Below are 22,374 nucleotides of genomic sequence, written 5' to 3'. Positions count from 1 at the left end.
ACTCAGGGCCGGACTGGGAACAGAAACCGGCCCTGGCAAACTGCTCAGCCGGCCCCCCCTAGGGTGAGGGGGCGTGCAGCCGAGCAGGTTGCGAGGACCGGTTTCGGCCGATTTTGTTACAGAGGGGCGATATTGCCGACCCCCGGTAACAAACGGCCCACAGGGGGCCAAAATCAGCCCCCACCCTAGCGGCCTACCGGGGAAACGCCCGGTACCCCCTATGGCTAGTCCAGCCCTGCATTTACTGTGCAGTAAAGATTAGCACTGCTTGATCCCTCTGTGAATGCATCATCCTTTTTGAAGCTACTGCCAGGCAGGTGCGATCACATCCTAGTTCCACACAACAGAGGCATTGCAGTAAACAAAAGCAACCATCAGCACTGTAGGCCTGAATAGTGCTAACAGACAAACACCACCCATTGTTGGTAAGAAGGCTTGGTCGGACCAATAGTCTTTCTGCTTTTCTGTTGCGCATGCAGTTAAAGACTACTTTCACCGAGGTAGGGCCCTAGGGTAGGTCCGAGTGTAGGCCACATGTCAATAAGCTTCCTTGTTAAATGCACCATCCTTCTGGATCTCCTGTTGGGCCTATGCCATCACATCATAGTGCCAACACAGAATCCCTGTTGCTCGCACAGTAGGGAATGGAGTGCATTAAAACAAACATGCACCCTTCATATGTACAGGCCCAAAAGATGAGACACCAGTCCACTGACCACATGCAGCCAGCTTGTCCCTGCCACTAGTCTTTCTGCTTTTCTGTTGCACATCCAGTTAAAGACTACTTTCACCGAGGTAGGGCCCTAGGGTAGGTCCGAGTGTAGGCCACATGTCAATAAGCTTCCTTGTTAATTGCACCATCCATCTGGATCTCCTGTTGGGCCTATGCCATCACATCATAGTGCCAACACAGAATCCCTGTTGCTCGCACAGTAGGGAATGGAGTGCATTAAAACAAACATGCACCCTTCATATGTACAGGCCCAAAAGATGAGACACCAGTCCACTGACCACATGCAGCCAGCTTGTTCCTGCCACTAGTCTTTCTGCTTCTCTTGGGCTGGCCAGCCAGAGTGAAACTGTTTATTGAAGTATTTTGCCTAGATCTAGGCTGGCCAAGGAAGAGGGATGTCCATGATTCCACCGTAGTTATCGAGATCATGAATGAGCTGAAAACATATAATTAATTCAGAGTTTTTCCGAGGAGGGGGCCCAAATTATGCTTGGCCTGGGGCTCCTAAAATCCTTAAGATGTCCCTGCACTGTAAGTGTTCTCACTCTTGTCTAGAGCTTACATTGACTGCGACTTATGGCCTCTTGGTGTCTCTCTCACAGAAGTCTAAATGCTTTTACCCTCGGCAAGCAACAAATACTTTTCAGTACAATTAAATTCACAACACAAGTTGTGAGAAGCAGTTTCATCTTAATCACTTGCTTTTGCACAAGTGTCAGCAATTCAAACCTAAACAAAGAAGATATTGTTACTTTATGTTAATTAGAACTTTGGCAGCTGTTACAGAGCTGTTAAGTTCTCGAAACTGGTCCTTGTGTGGCATCACACAACAGCGCATTCACATGCCTCTATACTCACAACTGTTCTCTTTGAGACATTTTAGACTCACACAAACAATGGTTTTAGTCTCTGATTTTCGTGATGCAATAAAACTATAGAATTAAACTGCCTTTTCCATTGTAAGTTTCAGTCACCACTACAGAGTGGGGGCCGAACTATGGCCATAAACAAGAAAGGTTTACACCTTACAACAATGTCATGCGTTGATCCTGGCCAAGGGAGGGTCTCCTCGCCGTCCAAACCTCACATCAAGGCAAGAAAGCACCCTGGTCTCCGGGAAATATCTGGAACTGCAGTAATAACCGAAATGGCCAATCATTTGCTTGAGATCCAGAATAAAAAAGGTGTGATTCGGGTGTGGTCATATTTGTAGTCCATGTTCATCCTGGCCCCTAATGCTTGCCTTGTTCTCTCTCACTGAATCAGCCTATTTCTTGATGTACAAGACCAGGAGCCAGGGTTAATCTGCTTATCACACCTACTACAACCTCAGGAGGCACTTTGACAGCACCATAACCTGTATATGCCTGCAGGCACACTCTACGGATGGTTCATAGTGCAACATGGATGCGACATAGACAGAGGCCACATGGGCGCGAGTACCAACCATGACAGAAGGTTTTTTGTTGGAATAATCTGGCTGTAAGAACTTTCAATGTAGTAAAACTGATTTTGTACAGTCCCCAAACCTATGCCATCCGAATATATGACGTTACAACGCATACCTTCACCCCGACTTGCTGTTGGGGGTGCGCTAGAAGTTGGAATAGTATAATTTACTATTCCAACTCCAGTGTGTGCAACAGTAGGGAAGGTGTTGGAGTTAACTCCAACACCTTCTACCCCCTGCAACAAGCCTTTCGCGTTGTAACGGCATGCGTTGTAACGCTTATGTTGTAAAGGCTGTTTCCCACACCATCCAGAGGATTCAAAGGAGTTCGTTGGGAAGAGAGGTGCTTCGAAATGAGCAGTCGGAGCAGGTTCAGTTCAGAAACTGGAAGTTAATGGAAAAGAACAGCCAGTACTTTGCCCGTCCCATGAACTGGAAGAATCTGACCAAAATCATTCGGTGCTTGAGTGAGAGCTCCTGGTAGGGACGATGGCTTGATGTTATTGGAAAGATTTCTTGAAGTGCTCCAGGGAAACATTTGAAATGTATACTGATCATCACAATTTGTAGAGTTTGAGAACTTTCAGGGTAGGAGCGGTAGTCAGGCATGACGGGCATTTTTCTTTTCACAGTACGATTTTGTCAGCACACACCAGTGCTTGAAATGGGAAAATAAAAGTGCAGATACTCTGTAGTAGAGTACCTGCTTGTTACTGAGAAGTGCCGGTACTCTGCAATTAAAAGTATTGCATTTCTCTTGAGAAGTGCCGGTACTCTCCTCCTCAAAATAAACAAGCATTGGCATACCCAATAGGTCTCGCCTTTGGGACCTTATAAGTGTTTAGCCATGCAACAGTTGCATAACTAAATACTTATAAGGTCCCAAAAGCGAGACCTATTGGCGGCCACAAAAGTGAAAGTGATCGCGATCAAACATCAAAGCGGCCGTGTGGCCGCGAAAGTGAAAGTAATCGCGGTAAAGCGCGGCGCGCGCGCCCGCGCACATGCACTGTAGCTCTAGGCTGTCCTGGTAGCACTTTTTGGAGCCCTCTCAATAAGTCTCGCCAGACCAGCGCATGCGCTGGGTCAGGCGAGACCTAAAAAGTGCCGGTACTCCGTACCGGACAGTACCGGGCCATTTAAAGCACTGGCACACACATACCTGATTTAAAGAATTCGTTGGCTGATGCCAGCGGCCTCTGGTATCCAGAATCTGCACTCATTATGATCAGTCTGTAACTCCCACATAACAATTTCTTGGAGTGATTAAGTCTTTTTTGGAAAGAGTAAATATTGCACAATAACAATTGAATCTAAAAGATCCGGAATCCCTTCATTTGAAGATGTCATTGGTTCGATTAAATGCGTTCTGTTTTAGCCAACAAGTAAATTGTGTGTGTACTTCTGTGTCATGACTTCTTTACTCCTGGTCATAGGGGGTTAGGACTATTTTGGATTTTGTGTTGTAATCTTTCTGGTGACCAGCTGTTCATTCGGATAGCCAGGAATATGTCCCATTTGTGCTCAACATAAATACTTACAATCTAAGCCTTTTGGATATTTCCAACCTTTACCAGTGCCCCCCCCCCCCCCCCCTCTGCCATAGCATATGATCTAGACATTTTATTACTGATCGTTCACCTTCTGAAGATTAGTGTGTCATAATGGTGACAATAAACTCTGCCAAAGATGGGTGGTTTTTCTCCTTTAGAAAGTTTACCTACCGCTTAAGAAATGGCTCAGTGTTCTTTGAATTGTATATATCAGCTTCATGTATTGCCTCATTCAATCTTCTCAGGTAGCGACAGTCAGTATCGGGCTTGTTTTTGGAAGACTATGTACAAAGCATTGGGAATTTAACCATTGCGGTCTTCTGGTTATTCCCCCCAGTTTAATGGAAGGGCGGAGCAAACTAATCAGAGTTTAGAACAATATCTGCAGTGTTACTGTAATTCTACTCAAGATGATTGAATGTCTAATCTTCCCATGGTATAATTTTCTTACAATAATGTATCTAATAGTGCTACACAGGCTTTCTATTCTTTTGTATGCAAGGTTTCCATCCAAGAGTTTTTCAACTCCTTCTCGAGTTGATCCTTTATTTGCTGCAGCCTCTTACTGCTTGAGTCAATTGAAGTGGCACAGACAACTTGTTTCAGATAGAATAGATCCTTCTAACTTCACGAGGAAGTGTGTTGACAACTTAGGATCATGTTCTGTTTCTTTTTGTCCTGTAAAGAAGGTTTGGTTGTCTGCTTGTTTTTTCCCAGTTCATACCAGCAGAGTTTCAACCACAGGTTTTTGGGCCATGTGTGATTACCCAGCAAGTTAATCCTCTGTACTTGGATGATTCTTGTAATTGATTCTTATCATTGATTAGGTCAATTCCCTGTTTACGGTGTTTGAATAAGCAAGTTGCATTGCAACACCTTCGTTCCAAGATTTTTCATTCCACTCTTAGCCTCCATTTTGTCCTTGATTTTTCTCACCCGATTGGATACTTTCTTTGAAATTATTCTCTTTTATCTGTTGTCTTGCTTAGCATCTCTTGCCATTAATGTAATTTTGCCTCAAGAAGTTTGGATCAACTTCCTTGTTCATCTTCTGTCACTGGACCTGTATCTTGCTCACCTCTTTTCTGCTTCCTGATGGCAGGGGAGTTGGCGCGTTGCTGATTTCATTAATGCAGTTGACATCTTCAATCAAGAACTACATACATTGTCACAGGAGGTTTGTTTACCTCTTTATGGCTTATTCCTCCTAACTGGGAACCTCTAACACCTGTGACATCTGTCACCTTTCATAATATTCTTTGCAGGGAGGTACCAGGGCAAGTCGGGGTAGTGTCCCTTTTTCTGGCAATCTCGAAGGGCACTCGATAGACCTATTTGTAGGGAAATTTGTAGGGAAATGTATATAGCGCATGTATACCGACAGGTCTCTTAGCGCTGGCCGAAGGAGAATAGCAAAGAAAGCCCGGCAAAAACAGTCCAGATGACATGGGTCCTAGGAGGAGTCTCTGAAAAGCAACGTTTTTAATAGCTTTCGAAAGGGAAGTAAGCCTGGTTCCTTTCGTAAAGTATCCGGCAACTGGTTCCAAAGACAAGGCAGAATAACAGAGAAAGCCCGCCCGCCCTTGGAAGCCAGATTACTTCGGTGGCAGATCAGCTGGACAGATCGAAGGAAGCGTCCTGGGACATACTTAGTCAGGCGATCCCTAATGTAGCTAGGGGCTTGACCATAGAGGGATTTGTGGGCGATACACAGGACCTTGAATTTTGCGCGTTGTCTAACGGGCAACCAGTGTAGTTTTGAGAGCAGAGGTGATGCATGAGACCTCCTAGGAAGGCTAAAAATCAGCCTAGCAGCATCATTCTGAACCACCTGGAGCCGGTTAGTGAGTTTCTGAGGAAGGCCCAGATACAGCGCATTCCCATAGTCGAGGCGTGATAAAATAGTGGCCGAGACTATGGTTTTCATGGAAGAGGTGGACAGAATGGGGACCAGCTTCCTCAATTGCCTCAAGATACTAGAGCAGGTGCCCACCACTGAGGAGACTTGATGACTTAGCGAGAGTTCTGCGTCGATCTTAATTCCCAAACTTTTCACCACTGGGGAGGGGCAGGGAGGAGGCCCAAGTTCTTTGGGCCAAAACAGGCCACCCCAGGAGTTATTGATGGTAGGGACAATGAGAACCTCCGTTTTATCGGGATTGATTTTTAAAGAGTTAGCTGTCATCCAATTAGTTGTGAACCTTAAGATGTTTTGAGCTGTCTCTTGGGCATAGGCTGAATTGTCGATCCTCAGAATAAGCTGGGTGTCGTCAGCATAATTAAAAACACGACAGTCCATGTTGGATAGAGCGGACACTAAAGGTTGCAAATAGATATTAAAAAGCAGAGGGGACAGTGCAGAGCCCTGTGGAACGCCACATGGAATGACACCTCTCTTGGAGAAACAGTCACCAAGCTGCACCCTTTGCGAGCGATCAGAGAGAAAGGATTTTAGCCAGGCAAGGGCCGGGCCCCTAAGTCCCAAATCCATCAGACGGGTCAGCAAGATGGAGTGGCTGACCGTGTCGAATGCTGCAGAGAGGTCCAATAGCACCAGTGCGCTTGGCTCTCTCTTATCAGCATTCAATCTAAGGTCGTCAAGGGCGGACAACATGACAAGCTCTGTACTATGATAGGCTCTGAAACCTGCCTGACGTGGATGCAGCAGCCTAAAAGTATCCAAAAAGTCAGAAAGGTTTTTTAGGACATGTTGCTCCATTACTTTGGCCAGAAAAGGGAGTTGAGAAATTGGCCTATAGTTTTTCAAATCAGCCTTGTCAGCTCCTGGCTTCTTTAGTAGAGGGATAACTCTGGCCTCCTTCAGGTCGCCTGGCACCTGACCAATGGCCAGGGAGTTGTTGAGGAGCGAAAGGATCCTACATTCCAGGGTTGGGCAGGCAAGCTGAAAAATCCTGGGAGGGCAGGGGTCAGCCGGCGAGCCGGATTTAACTTTATTAATCAGGAGAGCTAATGTTTCTGAGTCCAGCGGAGGAAATTGGGCCAGGAATTGAGCTGGTGAAGGTTGAGGTGACGCCAGTCCTTGACTTGCAGCAGTTGCATGAGATCTATTTATCTCAAGCAGAATGTCCATCACTTTCTTCAGAAAGAAAGACTGCAGGGTGTCAACGTCAAAAGGTATTAAGGTTGATGACGCATCGACCTTTCTGCTAAGTTCTTTTAGGATCCTGAAGGTTTCCTTTTGTTTGTTAGGGGCATCAGTAATTCGAGCCTCATAGAAGTCTGCTTTCCTGGACGTGATAGCTTTCTTGTACAGGGCCAGAGCAGCTTTATAAAGGACCAAGTCGGAAGCCTTATATGTTTTCCTCCATTGTCTCTCAACCTTACGCAGACTCTGTCTATGTATCCGTAAGGCCTCGTTGAACCAGGGGGCCCCTTTATTTTTGGGCTTAATTCTTTCCCTGCGTTCAGGTGCTAGATGGTCGATGGCCGAGAGGAGAGTATCATTAAGAGATTGGCTGGCTAAGTCAATATTAGAATAGCCCTCCTCAGGCCTATGTAGGGGAAGTGTCTGAAGGAAGTCGGTAAGATTGTCCGACTTGATTTTATGCCAACTTCGCACTCTCCTCCACTCTGGAGGTGGACGGGTGGAAGGACAGTCCATGGGGACCCAGCAGGAGATAAGGAAGTGGTCCGACCAAACACATGGAAGACAGTTTAAAAGTCTATCATGCTGGCTAGTTGACCAAACCAGGTCAAGGGTGTGTCCCTTAGAGTGAGTAGGGCCATTTACCAACTGATGGAATCCTAGGTTAGCCATAGTCATATCCAGCTGACTGGCCTGGGGCTCGCGGGGGCTACTGTCCCAGTGGAAGTTAAAGTCACCCACAACCATAAGCTTTTGATATCGCGTACTAAGATCTGATATAGTTTCGCTGAAATAGTTACAAAAGCCTGGTTAGGCGTCCGGGGGGCGATAAACTGTCAGGAGAACAAAGCAAAAGGAGTCAAGGGTGAACTTGACTCCTAAGATCTCAGAATTGTCCGAGCTTTCTGATAATATCATGGTGGCCTTTAAACTAGATCTAAAAAAGGTCGCCACCCCCCCACCTCTTCTGTTATCTTGCCTATTGTGCCAGAATGCATCGAAATTAGCTGGCAGAGAAGAGATGAGGTCAGGGGCTGATGCATCCCCCATCCATGTTTCTGTTAAAGACCTATGAAGCATCTATTCTCTGATAGCAGCTCTGGAATGGCCTCCAGATCTTCTGGAACGTTTTACCATTCCTTCTATAAAACCTCTCCTTAACCACTCAAATCCCTCTTTTGGGGATGTAGTCATTCTAGTCCACAATATGATAATCAATTCACTTGAATACAGCACCTTCCCATCCACTCAAAATAGGATGGATCTTCCTTCTAAGAAACTGAAAGTCGTCTTCGACAAAAATTACTTAGTCAACTATCGTGCCTTCATCTACATACCATTCATCTGAAAATTAATAGAAAATGTAGTTGTGATTCAACTCATTGCTGTCTTCAACACGATTTTTACCCAGCCTCAGAACTTGCTGAAAAACTGAGACAACTGCCAGTTGTGGGGAGACAACTTCTGCTTGGTAAAGGGGTCAACATCTGCCACCACATCCTTTTGACTTCCCAGCTGTCCTCAATACTGTTGCTCTAATAGCACAGTGGTTCCTAACGTTTTACTTCTGTAGTCCCCCACTTAATCATTACTGGAATTCGATGACCCCCACTGAATAATTATTGGAGTCTGGGGACCCCCACTGGCTCATTACTGGAAGCCAGGTACCTCAACCTTAGCAGAATTGATGATTTGAACCACAAAGCACTACACGAATGCTGAAATGTACTCACGTTGGTCAGACTTAATGGGGCGTATTTCTTGTGTGGGTGTATGGCAAACGAGACTGAGACCACCAAACTTCCTAGCCCATTCTCTGGCTTATAATATCAAATGTTACTCAATTAATTATTTTATCCTTAATTGTGCACCCTCAACATAAGCCCGCTGAGAAAACATCTCCCATTGGTTTTGCTTACTTTAAGGTTTCAGTACTTGACAACATAGTAGTACTAACACTTAGTTATATTAAATCCTAAGATGATCAGACGTTGAGCCATACTAAATATGCTACTATGTGGTGCGCTTTTTAACATTTAACAAAGGTGCCCAGATGTTCTTGTATGATTTTAATTTATTGAGCATTTTGTATGGAGTAAATACTAGGGCACCTAATGGCTTATCAAATCCTAAGGTAAATTCTAGCATGTGTACAAACATTCTAACTGTATACAGAAATCATCATCAATGAAAGATAGTGGTGATCTTGTCTTCCATGCATTAATCTTTGAGTTGCAGGTAGCCATAGATCTTTGTAAAGGCTTGTAGATGCCCCCTTCAGTGGCTTTTGTAACTATACATTTCCCAGGGACATGCTTCTAAGTAGAATACTTTGAATATTGTCTCACTTTTGCATGAGGATGGCCTAACACAATGCATTCAGAACTCTATTATTTTTATTCTGAAAACAGTCTCCAGCTCACCTTTAACTTTTGTTGATTTGCTGTGATAATGATAAAGGTTTATTTAATCCCAGAATATTTGAATTAAAAAACAAAAATAACCGCAATAGATGAATTTAATTTTATCTGTTTCATGCTCTAGGCAGGAACCTATGCTGAATCTGATGTGTCCCTTTGTCAATTTTCAGAGCAAGCCGTGCAAGAGACTGTTGAGTCTGAACTGTACATGAGAGCAAGACATCAGGCTGGGCCCAGAGGACGTCGCGAGGGCCAGTGGTAAGAAGAAAAGCAGCACCAATAGGCCTCCGGCTATGGAAGAGCCTGCGATATCATTAGCATTGAGCACTGTTTATTAAGAGCAATCCTTGGTTTACTTAATGATGTGATGTAAGAGTAAAAAAGAAGTGATAAGATTCATTGATGTAGTACATATGCAAATATTTATGTATTCACTGTGTATTTGGGCACTTGAAAAAAAGTACTGTAATAAGGAAAAAAATATTTTTTAAAACCAAAGAACAACAATATGTTCATATACATTTTAACAAATGAAAAACCTTTTCTATATATAAAAAATGACGAATTAAAAATGTAATAACATATGTCACGTTGTATATGTGTCTTAACTCACTTGCAGTTGCATTATTCACACTCTAGATTTTTTTGCCTACATATATAGATTCAATGTGATTTGCCTTGATTGTTTTTCCCGTTTATTATTTTCCTTGTTATTGGCAAGTTTATCTTGTATACAGGGGCACCAGTTTTTTCAAATTTATTAGAGCCAGTGATATCACCTCTGGATGAAGTGTCCACATTCATTGCATGCAGCTGCCTCGTGTTTAACAGTATATATGCCTGTAAAATATCTAGAGCGCTTAGTATGCTCTGTGTCTTTCCTCAACCTGAGAGGACATTCCTAAGTCAGATGATGCTATGAGTTTACGGATTAGAATGGACCCTTTCTGCTCAGCCAGTCGGTGTCCAGATACTTTGGGGTTGCTAAGTGATCTACCCCTAATCACGTCTAAAGCTGACGGTAATGGAGGAAAGCTAGGTTTTGAACACAAGGCATTGTACGTGATATGGACCACTCCGTATTCAAGGGTGAAATAAAAAAATAAAAAAAACATTGAAGTATTCTCCTAGTCCCTTCCTGTGGCCTTTTATTACGTTTTCAAGGGACTCGAGCAGAAGATCCATACATTGGAAGTTACTGGTCAATATCTTCCTGTCAGCTGCCATGTTCTCTCCCTCCCTGTGTCCCTCCTCTTGGCCACTAACAAGGCATCAAAGATATTACAAGAGAGTCTCTAAATTATATGAGTCTCTACTCATAAAGAAATGACAAGTATCCCCCAGAGTATGTGATAAGCGACGTGATGACTTGGCCACACTTGACATGGCAAAAACTCAAACTTATGCAGGTGGGAGAAAGTCATGCAGAGCTGAGAGGAAGCATTGAAACTTAACATTTAAAAAAAATGCACACAAAGCTTACTCACCAAAGAGTGCATTGAATATTTTCCATAAAATAGATTGGTGGATGACATGATGCAGAATACGTGAGATATGTCAGCGTTTACACAGGAAAGACAATGGATTTACCATTTATCCTGTCATTTATATACCCAGATCGGCAGGACTTTCTTGTCCTGGCAGAGTGAGCAGGAGACTGCTGTCTGGTAGATGTTGCACGTATGAGAGGCAGGACATGCAGTGTCGTGTGCTCTGAAAATAAGGCGCGGAATGTAATTATGGATAGTTGAGGTGTGAGCCGACAGATTATTGTGTGAAGTGACACCTTAACCCCTTCAATGCTTGTGACGGAGCGGTTCCGTCATGCGCGACGGTCGCGCTGTGCGCATGACGGAACCGCTCCGTCACGGCCCCGCCCGTGCAACGAACCATCAGCACGGCGCGGTAATCTGCGCCGCGCTGAAGGGGTTAAATTAAAGCCCATTCTAGGTGGAGAACCTTAGTTGTTATGCTGGCAGTGGCCACCTTCTCTGCACCCTCCCATCAGCACTGGCTAGATTGATTTGGTTGTCTTGTCTAGGTGCACGGCGTATGTCACAGAACACCATCAGTCCCTCTCTGTGAAGTTCACATTCACATTGCTATGGAAACTAAGTCATTTATCTCAGGCTGGTCAATAGCTGTTGCAAAACGTTCTCTTGCAACAGCACAATGGACAAACGAAAAAACATTTGTTTTTACTGGGTAGGAGGACCACCCCATTGGAGTTACGAGCAGCCTAGTTTAAGTCATACCTGGAACCTTAACAATCCAAATAGGTTGCGTCGGAGTCCCAAATGCAGTTGCAAGTAGGTGTGCTCCTTCAGCAAGTTAGGGCACTTAGCTATGTCTGCATTCTGTTTTTGTGGGGTGCACCCTACATTTCTAAGAACAACGTGCAGAAGTTGAATGGTCTAATAGTGTGATCTGGAGTCCGAGCTGTTAGTCGGACGCTCTCAGTCTGACGCTCTCATACAACAGCTTCCATGTAGCTCAGTCACTCTGGGTGGCCCACGGTGCCATATCAGTTAACGTAATAAACCTTCAAAGCGCCTCTATGATTAGCATTAATATGTGCTGAGAAACAGAGAGAATCCTATTAAGGATTACTATGAATTCAGTCTGCTAATGGCACTATGATTCTTAAGTGAAGCAATTCTGCAGGCCTCTTCATAATCCTAGCCCCGTATGAGTAAAACTGGCCGGATTACAGATGTCTTGGTTGCATAGTCGTCTCTGAAACCCTTGTAGTCGAAGCTCTGTCGCATGCGTTGCAGTAAAGCCTCCATCTGGAGTTAGAGCATGTTCTAATTTGTGGTGGGCTTCTCTTCCTCCATCTGCTCCCCTCCTGGTCAGAGACAATCGAACCTGCTTGTCCACTTTGAAGTGTGGGTTTCCTATAAATCCTTTTCCCAGGGTTGCTTTTGTTTCCCAGACCAGCCCTGATTCAGGCCGCAGGCGCTCTGAGGAGCTCAAGATGTTGAGGGTAGTCCTTGCAGTTAATCAAGGCACTCATTAGGGCTCGTTACTGGCAGCCCCGGCTGTGGTGGGACCTCATGTTCAGAATCGTGTGTACAATTGGAAGTGTAGAGTCGGTGTGCTTTGGGTCAGCTCCCTTAATCCTGTGGCTTTCAGTTGTTTTTTATTGATTTCCAATGTTTGGGATGGGCTAGTCATCACACGCCTTGCATTTCGTGCAATTTTATATTGTCCCATTTCCTGGTAGGTTTAGGTGATTGGCTCCATATATGCCTGCATTTCTTATTTCCATTGCTCCTGGGTCTTGCTCCTTATCCCCACCTTCCCACATCCTCTCCCTGTCTGCCTGTCTCGCTCTTTGTCATGACTGCCTTCTTCGGCTCCGCTCTTGTAACCTATCATTCTACCCTCCATCACTCTGGCCTCCGACCTGCATCACTACCCTGGCACTTACTGCACTCGTTCACTTGCATACTGACCCTACACCTAGTGACTCTTGTGATAGCACACCTTACACAAATTCTTTTTATTTAATAAAAATATATATATATTTGTTATTTAAGGTTTACGCATAGGATACAGGTTAACCAATCCCATAGGGTGGCGTACATTTTACCGTGCCAAAAGGGCGCTCACAGTTAATCCTTTTTGGGGGTTTCCATCGAGATTATTTACAGTGTTTTGATTTATTAAACTAACAAATGTTAGAAGGTCATGCTGAAACATGGTGAGAATTATCCCGTAATGGGAGATCTCTTATGGAGGTTTGGGTAGCCAGTTGGCCCATTGTTTGTACTGCCAATTTTGTCTGCTTCTTTTGCATCAAATCTTTTACTATCATACATAACATATATGATTGCTTTTTTAATACATAGTTTATGCATTATTTTGTACTTGGTTGTTTATGGTAGAAAAAGAGGTTACTGCAGAGCCATACGGCTTTTTTGCCTGCGTTATTTTTTTCCATGTCACCCCTTTATCTCCATTAGGTAAGCCTGATCCATATAAAATGTTCCCATGGTCTAAAGCCGGGTTCTCCAGTGTCATTACCTGAGGGCTGGACTCATGCCACATTTTTAGCTTATCCACATTTAGATAAATGAAGTTATCATGAAAATTTGTCCTGGATCCGGCCCTCCAGGACCGACATTAGAAAACCCTGGTCTAGCTTGCCCATAGGTTTCCATAATCTCTGAGCAGACCTGCAGTTCCACATCAGATGTAGCACTGATTCTTCCCCTGGGCTGAAGACCGAGGGGCATCTTGGGGTTCTCGCCATCCCTCTTCGGTGCTGGAATTGTCTGGTTGGCAGGCAGGCGTGTACCACCATCCAGGCGATGTATTTTTGTTTGTTGGTGAGGTGTTTCCAGCTCACTTGTTTCCATACTTTGTCTGGGTTGATGGTCGTCCTTCAATATTTTTAGAGACATTTGTCTTGAAGTTTTGATGGACCTAATGTCTTTCAATGGAGTCTTATGTTTCAAAATAAATGCTTCAAGACATAGATACTTGGTGGTACGACCCGTTGAAAAATTTTGTTCTTTCCAGAGTACGTTTTGAATCTGTGAAAAAGGAAACTAGCAAAAAAACGTATAAAGGATGCACTTTTTGCGTTTTTGTCCTGTAAACTTTAGTAACACAACATGAAGTATTTTGCATACCAAACGTCTTATATATTTGGTATGTTTTTCCTACTTTACCATCAGGTTTACATATGAGTTCTGGCTTCAGTTTTCCAGCTGTAGAATTCCAGAGGAATGTGGAGAGTAACCTGTTTATTTGTTTGAGCCATGGTTTTGTTGGGAGGGTACACAGCTACTACATACAGTAAATGGGCAATATCACTGCTTTGAGGACCAACATTCTTTCTTCCATGAGGCGTTTCCTTGTTCTCCACAGGTCCATTTTATTCATCTCTTTTTGTGTTACCTGCTCCCAGTTTTTGTCTCCTTTTGTCTCTTGTGAAAAGGAGATTCCTAAAATCTTTGTGAGGTCAGAAGTAGTCTGGATTGGGAGTTTGGCCATGTGAGTCTACTTCCCTGTTGTGAGGACTGTACTCTTCCTATTAAACCTGATGCTTGACCAAATATTTGAACATCAAGGATAGCTCTTCTAACTGCTTGTGGGGATTTACAGATGATGGTAAGGTCATCATCTGTGCGACCAGTGCTTAATTAGCAAAAAAATAAGTGCCAGGGCTCTCATCAGGACCCTGCCAGCGCCGCCAATGATAGTAACAACACGAGCACTAACATTCACACTCCTACAAGTGTGACAGTTCGGACTGTTTCAGACACCAAAAAGCAATAAAAATGGCTTGGGTGGCAAGTAATAATAATTTTTAATGTATATTGCGCTAATATTTAACTGTTGTTGTGGTAATCTCTGAATTAGCCAGACAGTGCCACCTTGTGGCAGACTGTCACAGGCCCCCCGGTGCTGACAATTAAGTGCCGGTGCCGATCACCGGAAACCACCGGCTCAAATTAAGCACTATTTCGCTTCAACCCCTTGGGCTCCTGGGAAAAATGCTCCTCTTACAATTTTGTCTTTTCGGATTTGTATCAGTAAAGGCTGTAAAACACAAATAAAGAGGGCTTGGGAGAGTGGGCACCCTTGTCGTACTCCTGTTTGGATTTGGAAAGCATTGGTTAAAAAGTCGTTCATATTTACGCAACTTCTTCCATTTGTGTGTAACATTGCAATAGTCTGAGTAAAAATAGTTGGAAAGCCCATTTTTTCCATCACCTGAAATAGAAAATCATGTGATACTTTATCAAAAGCTTTGTTGAAGGCTAATGCCATTATTCCTACTGTGTCATTTCCTTCCTTGGTTGTCCACATTGTGTCTCTGATTGTGATGAGGTTGTCCCATATTTGTCTGCCTCAGTCTGCACACAGTTGGTCTTTAGGTATCACCGCTTTTAATACTTTCTTTTATTCTATTGGATAAACCTTTAGAGAAAAGTTTGTAGTCTACATGTAACAGCGTTGTAGGTCTCAAATTTGTGCTGACTTTTTCAGTTCCTTTTATTATGAATTAAGGTAATGAACCTGTGGCAAAAATCCTGTGGAATTTTGGTATGTTTCATACATTCATTAATCATTTGTATCATATCTCTGGCTCTGACGGGCCAACATGCTTTGTAAAATTCATACAGGATGCCTTCTATCCCTGGGCTAGATAGATTAGTACAATTTTGTAACGCTTGTTAGAGCTCTTCCCCAGTAAGTTCTTCCTGGAAAAAACTGATTTGATTAGTTGTCAAAGTGTTTTCAATCAAATCAACATACTATGACATTAGAGAAGAGTCTTAGTTTCCCTTTTGGTATGTGAGATTAGAAATCTTTTGCACCTTTTTAGGTCGAGCCTCAATAGCCCACATGCGCTGTCTGAAAGACCTGCTGTAATCACTAAAACAACGTTCTTCCCGCCTGCTGCTTGCCATAGGTTCACTCCAGTATCCCTCTTAATTGCTGCATCCTAACTCGTTCTAGCAGCCATTAGCTCACTTCTGTTAAAGGCAGAGGAGCACCGGCCAATTGCAGTCTCCTTATGATTTCTTCTTTATCTGTTTTTTTGAAAACTCTTTTTTTAATTGTTCTTTCTGGCCGTCGCTGCTTGTTATTATTAGCCTGAACAAGATCAAATGCCAAAAGGCGCTTGTTCATGCACCAAATGCCCTTATGGCTGCTTGCCCCTCCCGACATATCAAACTCTTCATCGCATTTTGTTGTGCATCCCGGCAGAGATTCGAACCCCGTTCCCCAGTTTCAGCCTCTTTAGTCATTATGCCATATCCACATTGATTAGACTTACGTCGCTAACTCCATGCTGTGACGTTACTGCCTCCACCGAGACACTGATAATCATAGATATGCAGCGGACAGGATCACAGGTTCTTCTTCTGTTCTCACTAAGGTGAAGGCAGCCCTGATAAGTGCCACCATCTGGGGTCAGCCTAACATATTTGGTCATTTCTGTAGCATTACCGCAAAGCACCTGACTTTGTCACGCAATTTTAAGTAAGATGTGTGTGGTGCTTGTGACTTAGCGAAGCCTTCCTGATTTCCTTAGTTTGGCCGCCTGCAGTGATATATGACTGTTGCCTGTCTCTGCCTCTTGGCGAGGTGAAAGTGAATGATAGTTTGAGTCAGTTGAGGTACTAACTCTTATCGGACGTTGCTCGTAATGCCTACCCAGAAGTGGGCTGGTCACTCTTGATGAGTAACTTGGGGCCTAATTACAATGTTGGGCAGACTTAAGTCTGCCTAACATCGTCTCAGTCCTGGGACTGACAACCTCTGGTTGGCGGTCCCCACCGCCTTATTAGGATGTGACTGAACACTGTTCGGTCGCATTCCTACATTCCCCAATGGGAGCATGCATTACAGCCGTAAACCGGCCGTAATACATGCTCCCATAGGGAAATGGGAGGTGCTGTTCATCTCATCCCTGCACCCCATGGCAGGGATCAACAGGGGGGCCCCCTGGGCCCCAACCGGTGGCCGAACACACAAGGGGGCCCTGCTAGGGGCCCAAAACACGCTTTCTGACATGGTTTCCTTGTTGGACAGGCCAGCATCGTAATCTCAAGGGCAGAAAGGACTGCCCTTTGGGTTTATGAGCCGGTTTCGACTGGCTTACGGGCTCAAGACGGAATGATCAGCCGGTTTCGTTTTCGACCGCCAGCATTGTAAGGGGGCTGTAGGAAAGTAAACCGAGGGGCCGATTACAATGCGGCCCGGACGGCTCCGACCATTGGTCGGAGCCTTTGCAAGCTGCATCGTAATCGGCCCCTTAGTCTACAGTAGTTTTACACCTATGTGATTCTGTTCTAATGGAGCCGCCCACCAGCATCTTTGCTTACCTTGAGGGAGAGAATGCTTACTCATAACGGAGCACGAGTCGTTAGCCGAGCTCCCCTTTCTCTCAGGACACCTTCCCGGAGCATTCAATGTTGGCACAGACTGTGCCATCCCGATCAGACGAAACACTATCGTGCTCACCTGGCACCAAGACTCACCTTACTTCTACTGAAACGTAAGATGAAATGTTTATTTAAGCGCCAAAGATCAGCATGGAGTTATCTGGTGTCTTTGTAGCACACACCGCAAGTACTGACCAAAGCCCTTCTACGACTGCGATGTCACTAATCATGACCATGGGCAGAGTGTACTACATAGGAGAACTGTGACTTTATCGTGGTCATACCCATTAAAATGGTCGCCGGAGGTCGCTAGTCATATTTTACAAAGTAATTCCAAGCAATTGTCCAAGTTATCACACTAAGGAAAGCAAGCCATGATCCTGTCACACTGTTTACATTGAGAATGAAGTAACCACCTTCATTTTTTTTTAAACGTTTGCAATTCTAATGCAACTAACTTTCCATATGCAGTAGATTTTGAAATGCTTGGTTTAATCTCCCTCTGCGTCTACACCCCACGCCCCCTGCATGACACTGCTTGCCTAAAGCAGACAGCAGAGACCAAGCTTCCTGCTCTCTGGTAAGCTTGATTTGTGTGTGTTCATCCCTCAATTAACCGCTGCCCGCCTTCTGCCTGATTCAGTGGTGATACAGATCATGCTATTTAATTGGGGCTTAAGTCTGCATCCGTGGACGGAAGGCTCGTCAGCTCTCCAGCCTGGAAAGCACATTTAAGGAACTCACACATTTCATGCAGACACATATTTAAGTCGCCCTTTAAATCCTCCTGGAGAAGGTCAACGCACTCTACACTACTGGGTAGTGCTCGGTGGAGCGGTATGAGCACGTTTTCCAGGGCTGCAGACAACCTAGAATGGCTAAACATTTATAATGCATTCATAAATAAAAATTATCTTAAAAATTCAATAGTTATCTTCTCCTACTTTAAAGTTGGTATAAATCAGATGCTCTGATAAATATTAATTTCAGAAAATACTGCAATATAATTCATCATTTGTCAAGGTTTAGTTATTTCTAAAGCCATTAGTTCACCTCCAAATGCCCTCTTGACCACTTTTAATCGCTGGTTCGCGCCTTTATCATTTGCTTCCAGTATAATTCATTAATGGAGCACAGGACCTCTGCTGCATCAATTTTCGGAAACTCCATTTACATTTAGTCAAGCGTTTTTTCGCAGTAATTACTTCTGGTCTCTTCTTCTCGAGGTTAATCTGCAGAAACACTCGTCAGTCTGTTTCCCTGTCGAAACAGCAGTTTTGGTCAACTGTATTAATTGCCACTACATGTAATTTTTTTATAGGACTTATGGAAATTTTATAATGCTCTTGAATCACAATAACATATTTTCAGTCAAAAAATAAGTATTAATTCTTAGCCGATGGCTAAAACACAACACTTAAAAAGAGAAACTCCCCTATTAAAGTAGTACCTTAACAATAGGTTTGCTGGTATGCTCGTGAGGTGATATCCTACATTTTTAAGTACTCCTTGTATAATACAGTAGGCCACAGATGAACCACAAATCAGTGTTCCTGCACTGAATCTCTGACAGTATTCCCCATTTAGAAGCCTTTATTTCATTACCACTTTTCTCCTGCTTATATTAAGTGAAATGTCTGGGGCAATGCTTACTCAACTCAACACATTTCCCTTACACACCACATAATTCAACAAAAAAACACATAATACAAATCAACAACACAATTACTTAACACACCACATACACACAGTCCACACCACATACTTCCACAACACGCCACAAAATTAAACCGCAAACCACATAATTAAACTCCACTTCACAGCCCTCTACAACACAAAATACCATACCACATAATTACTCTCCATAACACACACTCCCACTCCACATAATTCCTATGCACTAAATATCGCAGCATTTCTAGCCACATAATTCCACTGCACAACTTATCACACAATTCCACTACACACCACATACATCAACTTCACTCCAAAACAAAGAATTAAAAAACATTTACAATGCCAATACCTCAAAATCTTGCAAATGCGAGACCTATTGGATTGCAAATGCTTGTAACATTTTTCTGCCCGCTTCTGAGTTATCCCATTCCCATCTATTATTTCTTGTATATCTTTGTGTGTTTACATTTTCCTCTTAAAGAAATAAGAAGTGTATTTTTCTCCTTCTTTGTAATGTTTTACTTACTCTGAAATGAAAAATTGTTAGTCTACCTTTTTCTTTTTTTTTGGTAAACTGTTTATTGATCAAAGAACAAACATAAAACTGCAAAACAGCTATATGTCAAGGTCACAGTACAGTAGGAAATGCGTTCAGGAATCACGTTACACATCCCCACGCAGAATCACATTTTCAAAAGCAGACACAATCATAAATCGGAGTACGGCGTTACACCGAGGGCGTAATACACACACGGTAGGCGTTCAGTGATTAGGTTATAGATATTCACGTTATCCATCCCCTTGGAAAGTCACGTTGTCAATGTCCGATATGTCTACCATTTTGAGCCGGTCACGTCGCACTTCGATCATCGGAGACAGACAGATGTCGCCTCTGTATTTATTCCACCCACCCCATGTACTGTCCCATTTTTTGGGGGCACTCCCTGTATTTGAAGGTATCTTTTTCAGTTATCATTGCTCTGTCCATATTGGCTGCCCAGTCAAGCCTAGTGGGGACCGCCTCCACCCCCCAGTTCTGTGCGATGTTTCGTTTGGCAATGGACCATCCCAGTGAGGCCCATGTTTTCTCAGTTTGCGTGAGGTCAGTGGCATCCCAGATATTCAATAAACAGAGCTGTGGGGTGGCCTTCAGAGTCTTCACTCCCGCCCGTTCCATTTGCCTGGTGACTTCATCCCAATATTTCCGCACAGTAGGACAGTCCCAGATAAGATGGAAAAAGGTTACCTTTTGATAAGTGTCTAAGGCACAGTGGGTCGTCTCTCCTACCTATTTTAACTAAGATTTCTGCATCCAGGTACACTCGGTGAAGGATTTTCAGTTGAACCAGGTGTAGTCTCATGGGGATAGCCACCTCTCTGGGAGAGGCGAGAGCTTCACGCCAATCATCATCGAGTTCGCCTAGGTCCGACTCCCAGTTTTGCTTAAGGCGTGTAAGGGGATCCGGACGGTTATTTAATAGTTTTTTATATGTAAGTGATATGGCTTTTCTATTTATGGGGTCAAGTACCAATCTGTCTTCCAGTGGCGAGGCCTCTGGCAGAGGGTCCTCTTTGGGCAGGACTGTTTTAAGGGCATGGCTTATTTGTAGGTATCGAAATGCTTCGGTCTGTGCAAGTTGGTATTTTTGCTGGAGCTCTGCGAATGTGGCTAACCTCCCCGAGATCCACATATCTCCCACTGTTGAGATACCAATAAGGTCCCATTTGTCGAATCTTGTACAGGTGCTGAGGTGACCCAAACAGTCTGGTTTCCAGAGTGGTGTGGCTGGCTTAAGTTTGTTATGCCAGCCCATTTGTTTGTTAACCCTGCGCCATGTCTCCACTTTATGCGCAGTGGGCCCTGTTAGGTTTAATTTTCGGGGATTTGTATATAGTGCCCTATTGTAACCCCCCCTGTCCCATAAGCCACCGGTCAGTGCGAAAATGTGGGTCGTCATAAGCTCCATGCGCCCATTTGTTAACTGCGACCTATTGGGATGCTTGGTTGTAAAGTTTAATGTCAGGTAGGGCGATGCCCCCGTCGTACCACCACACCGTTAATTTTTTGGTAGCTATGCATGGGGCTCAGCCGTCCCATAGTAGCGCATGCACGGCACTGACAATGTTGGTGAAATAGGTGTCAGGGATCTTGTCTGGGGTGTTTTGCAATGTGTATAGGAAGCGCAGGAGTGCCAGCATTTTGAAGAGGGATGCGCGTCCCAAGAGAGTGAGGGAGTGGGAGCGTCAATGTTTGACATTGGTTCGAAGACGTGCCAGGGGTTCGAGCAGATATGCCTCATAGAATAGGGCCGGATCAATCGTGATGTAGATGCCTTGGTATCGAAAGCCCCTCAAAGCCACTGGGATATCGTATCCTCTTGGGTTGCATGGTGGTGTCCCCCACAGCACCTAAAGCTGGGACTTGGTCCAGTTGATAGTGTAGCCTGAATGAGTGCCAAATATGTGGAATATGTGCAGGAACCGACGGAGGGATTGTGATGGTGAGGCTATATATAAAGGGGTGTCATCCACGTATAAGGAAATACTGTCCTCGTGGTTCTCTGTCCTCTTCAGACCGTGGATGAGTGGGTCCCCCGGATCCAGACCGCAAGTGGCGCCAGCACTAGGGTGAAAAGTAAAGGAGAAAGGGGGCATCCCTGTCTGGTTCCTCTTTCTAATTGAAACGGTCTGTGTGATTGTATACCACCACCTGTGCGGTCGGGCAGGCATACAATAGTTGGATCCATTTTGTAAAGTTGGGTCCGAATTCCATCCTCATCAGTACTGCAAAGAGGAAGTCCCATTCGATGGTGTTGAAGGTCATCGTAGCTTCTAATGATAACAAGGTGACGTCCTCTCTAATCGTAATGCATCTACCAAGCGCCCCGTGCAGTCTTCCTAAGTTCAGGGCAGTATTCCGCCCGGGCATAAAGGCTGATTGATCCAAATGCACCAGATCAGCAATGAAGGGAATAAGTCTATTGGCCAGCATTTTAGCCAGTATTTTAGCCTCAACTGTTAGCAGTGAGAGGGGTCGGTAGGCCCTGCAATCATCTGGTGGCTTGCCCTGCTTATTAATGACCACGATGGAGGCCATTCGGATATCTGCAGGTCGCATCTCTTTTTGAAAATGTTTGATGTACATTTGAAGTAAGTAGGGGGACAGTTTGGACGCCATTGGTTTAAAGATTTCGTTGGAAGTCCGTTGTGTCCCATGGCTTTACCCGAACAGACATTTTGAATGGCTACTTGAACTTCTAGTTCAGTGAATTTGCTTTCTAGGGAGTCTCTATTTTCTGGGAATAAACTGGTGACATTTATAGTCGGGAGTAGTTCTGCCGCAGCAAGTGCCGGGGTCGTGCTCGTGGATGTGTATACGGATGCGATGCGGGTGTCTAATGTGTCCGCAATCCGCTGGGGAACTGTGATTGCCTCCCCATTGGGCCCAAGTATTAATTGAACGTATCTTGATGGTTGTTCCTTTTTTTCCAGCCAGGCAAGAAGTTTACCAGTTCTCTCTCCATG

General features: G+C 44.3%; 1 protein-coding gene across 1 annotated transcript in view; it reads left to right on the top strand.

Annotated features, from left to right (window-relative positions):
- Positions 1-22,374, top strand: part of LOC146789902 (uncharacterized) — a 295,834-nt gene that overhangs the window by 186,086 nt on the left and 87,374 nt on the right. Inside the window, exon 3 of the mRNA XM_085628178.1 lies at positions 9,433-9,520. Coding sequence (XP_085484304.1) covers positions 9,433-9,520 — 88 coding nt within the window. The remainder of the gene's footprint in view (positions 1-9,432; positions 9,521-22,374) is intronic.

Source organism: Triturus cristatus, chromosome 10 (assembly GCF_964204655.1).
Source record: "Triturus cristatus chromosome 10, aTriCri1.1, whole genome shotgun sequence".
NCBI lineage: Eukaryota > Metazoa > Chordata > Amphibia > Caudata > Salamandridae > Triturus > Triturus cristatus.
Note: the sequence above shows the minus strand (reverse complement) of the source record. Positions and strands in the feature narration are given on the sequence as shown.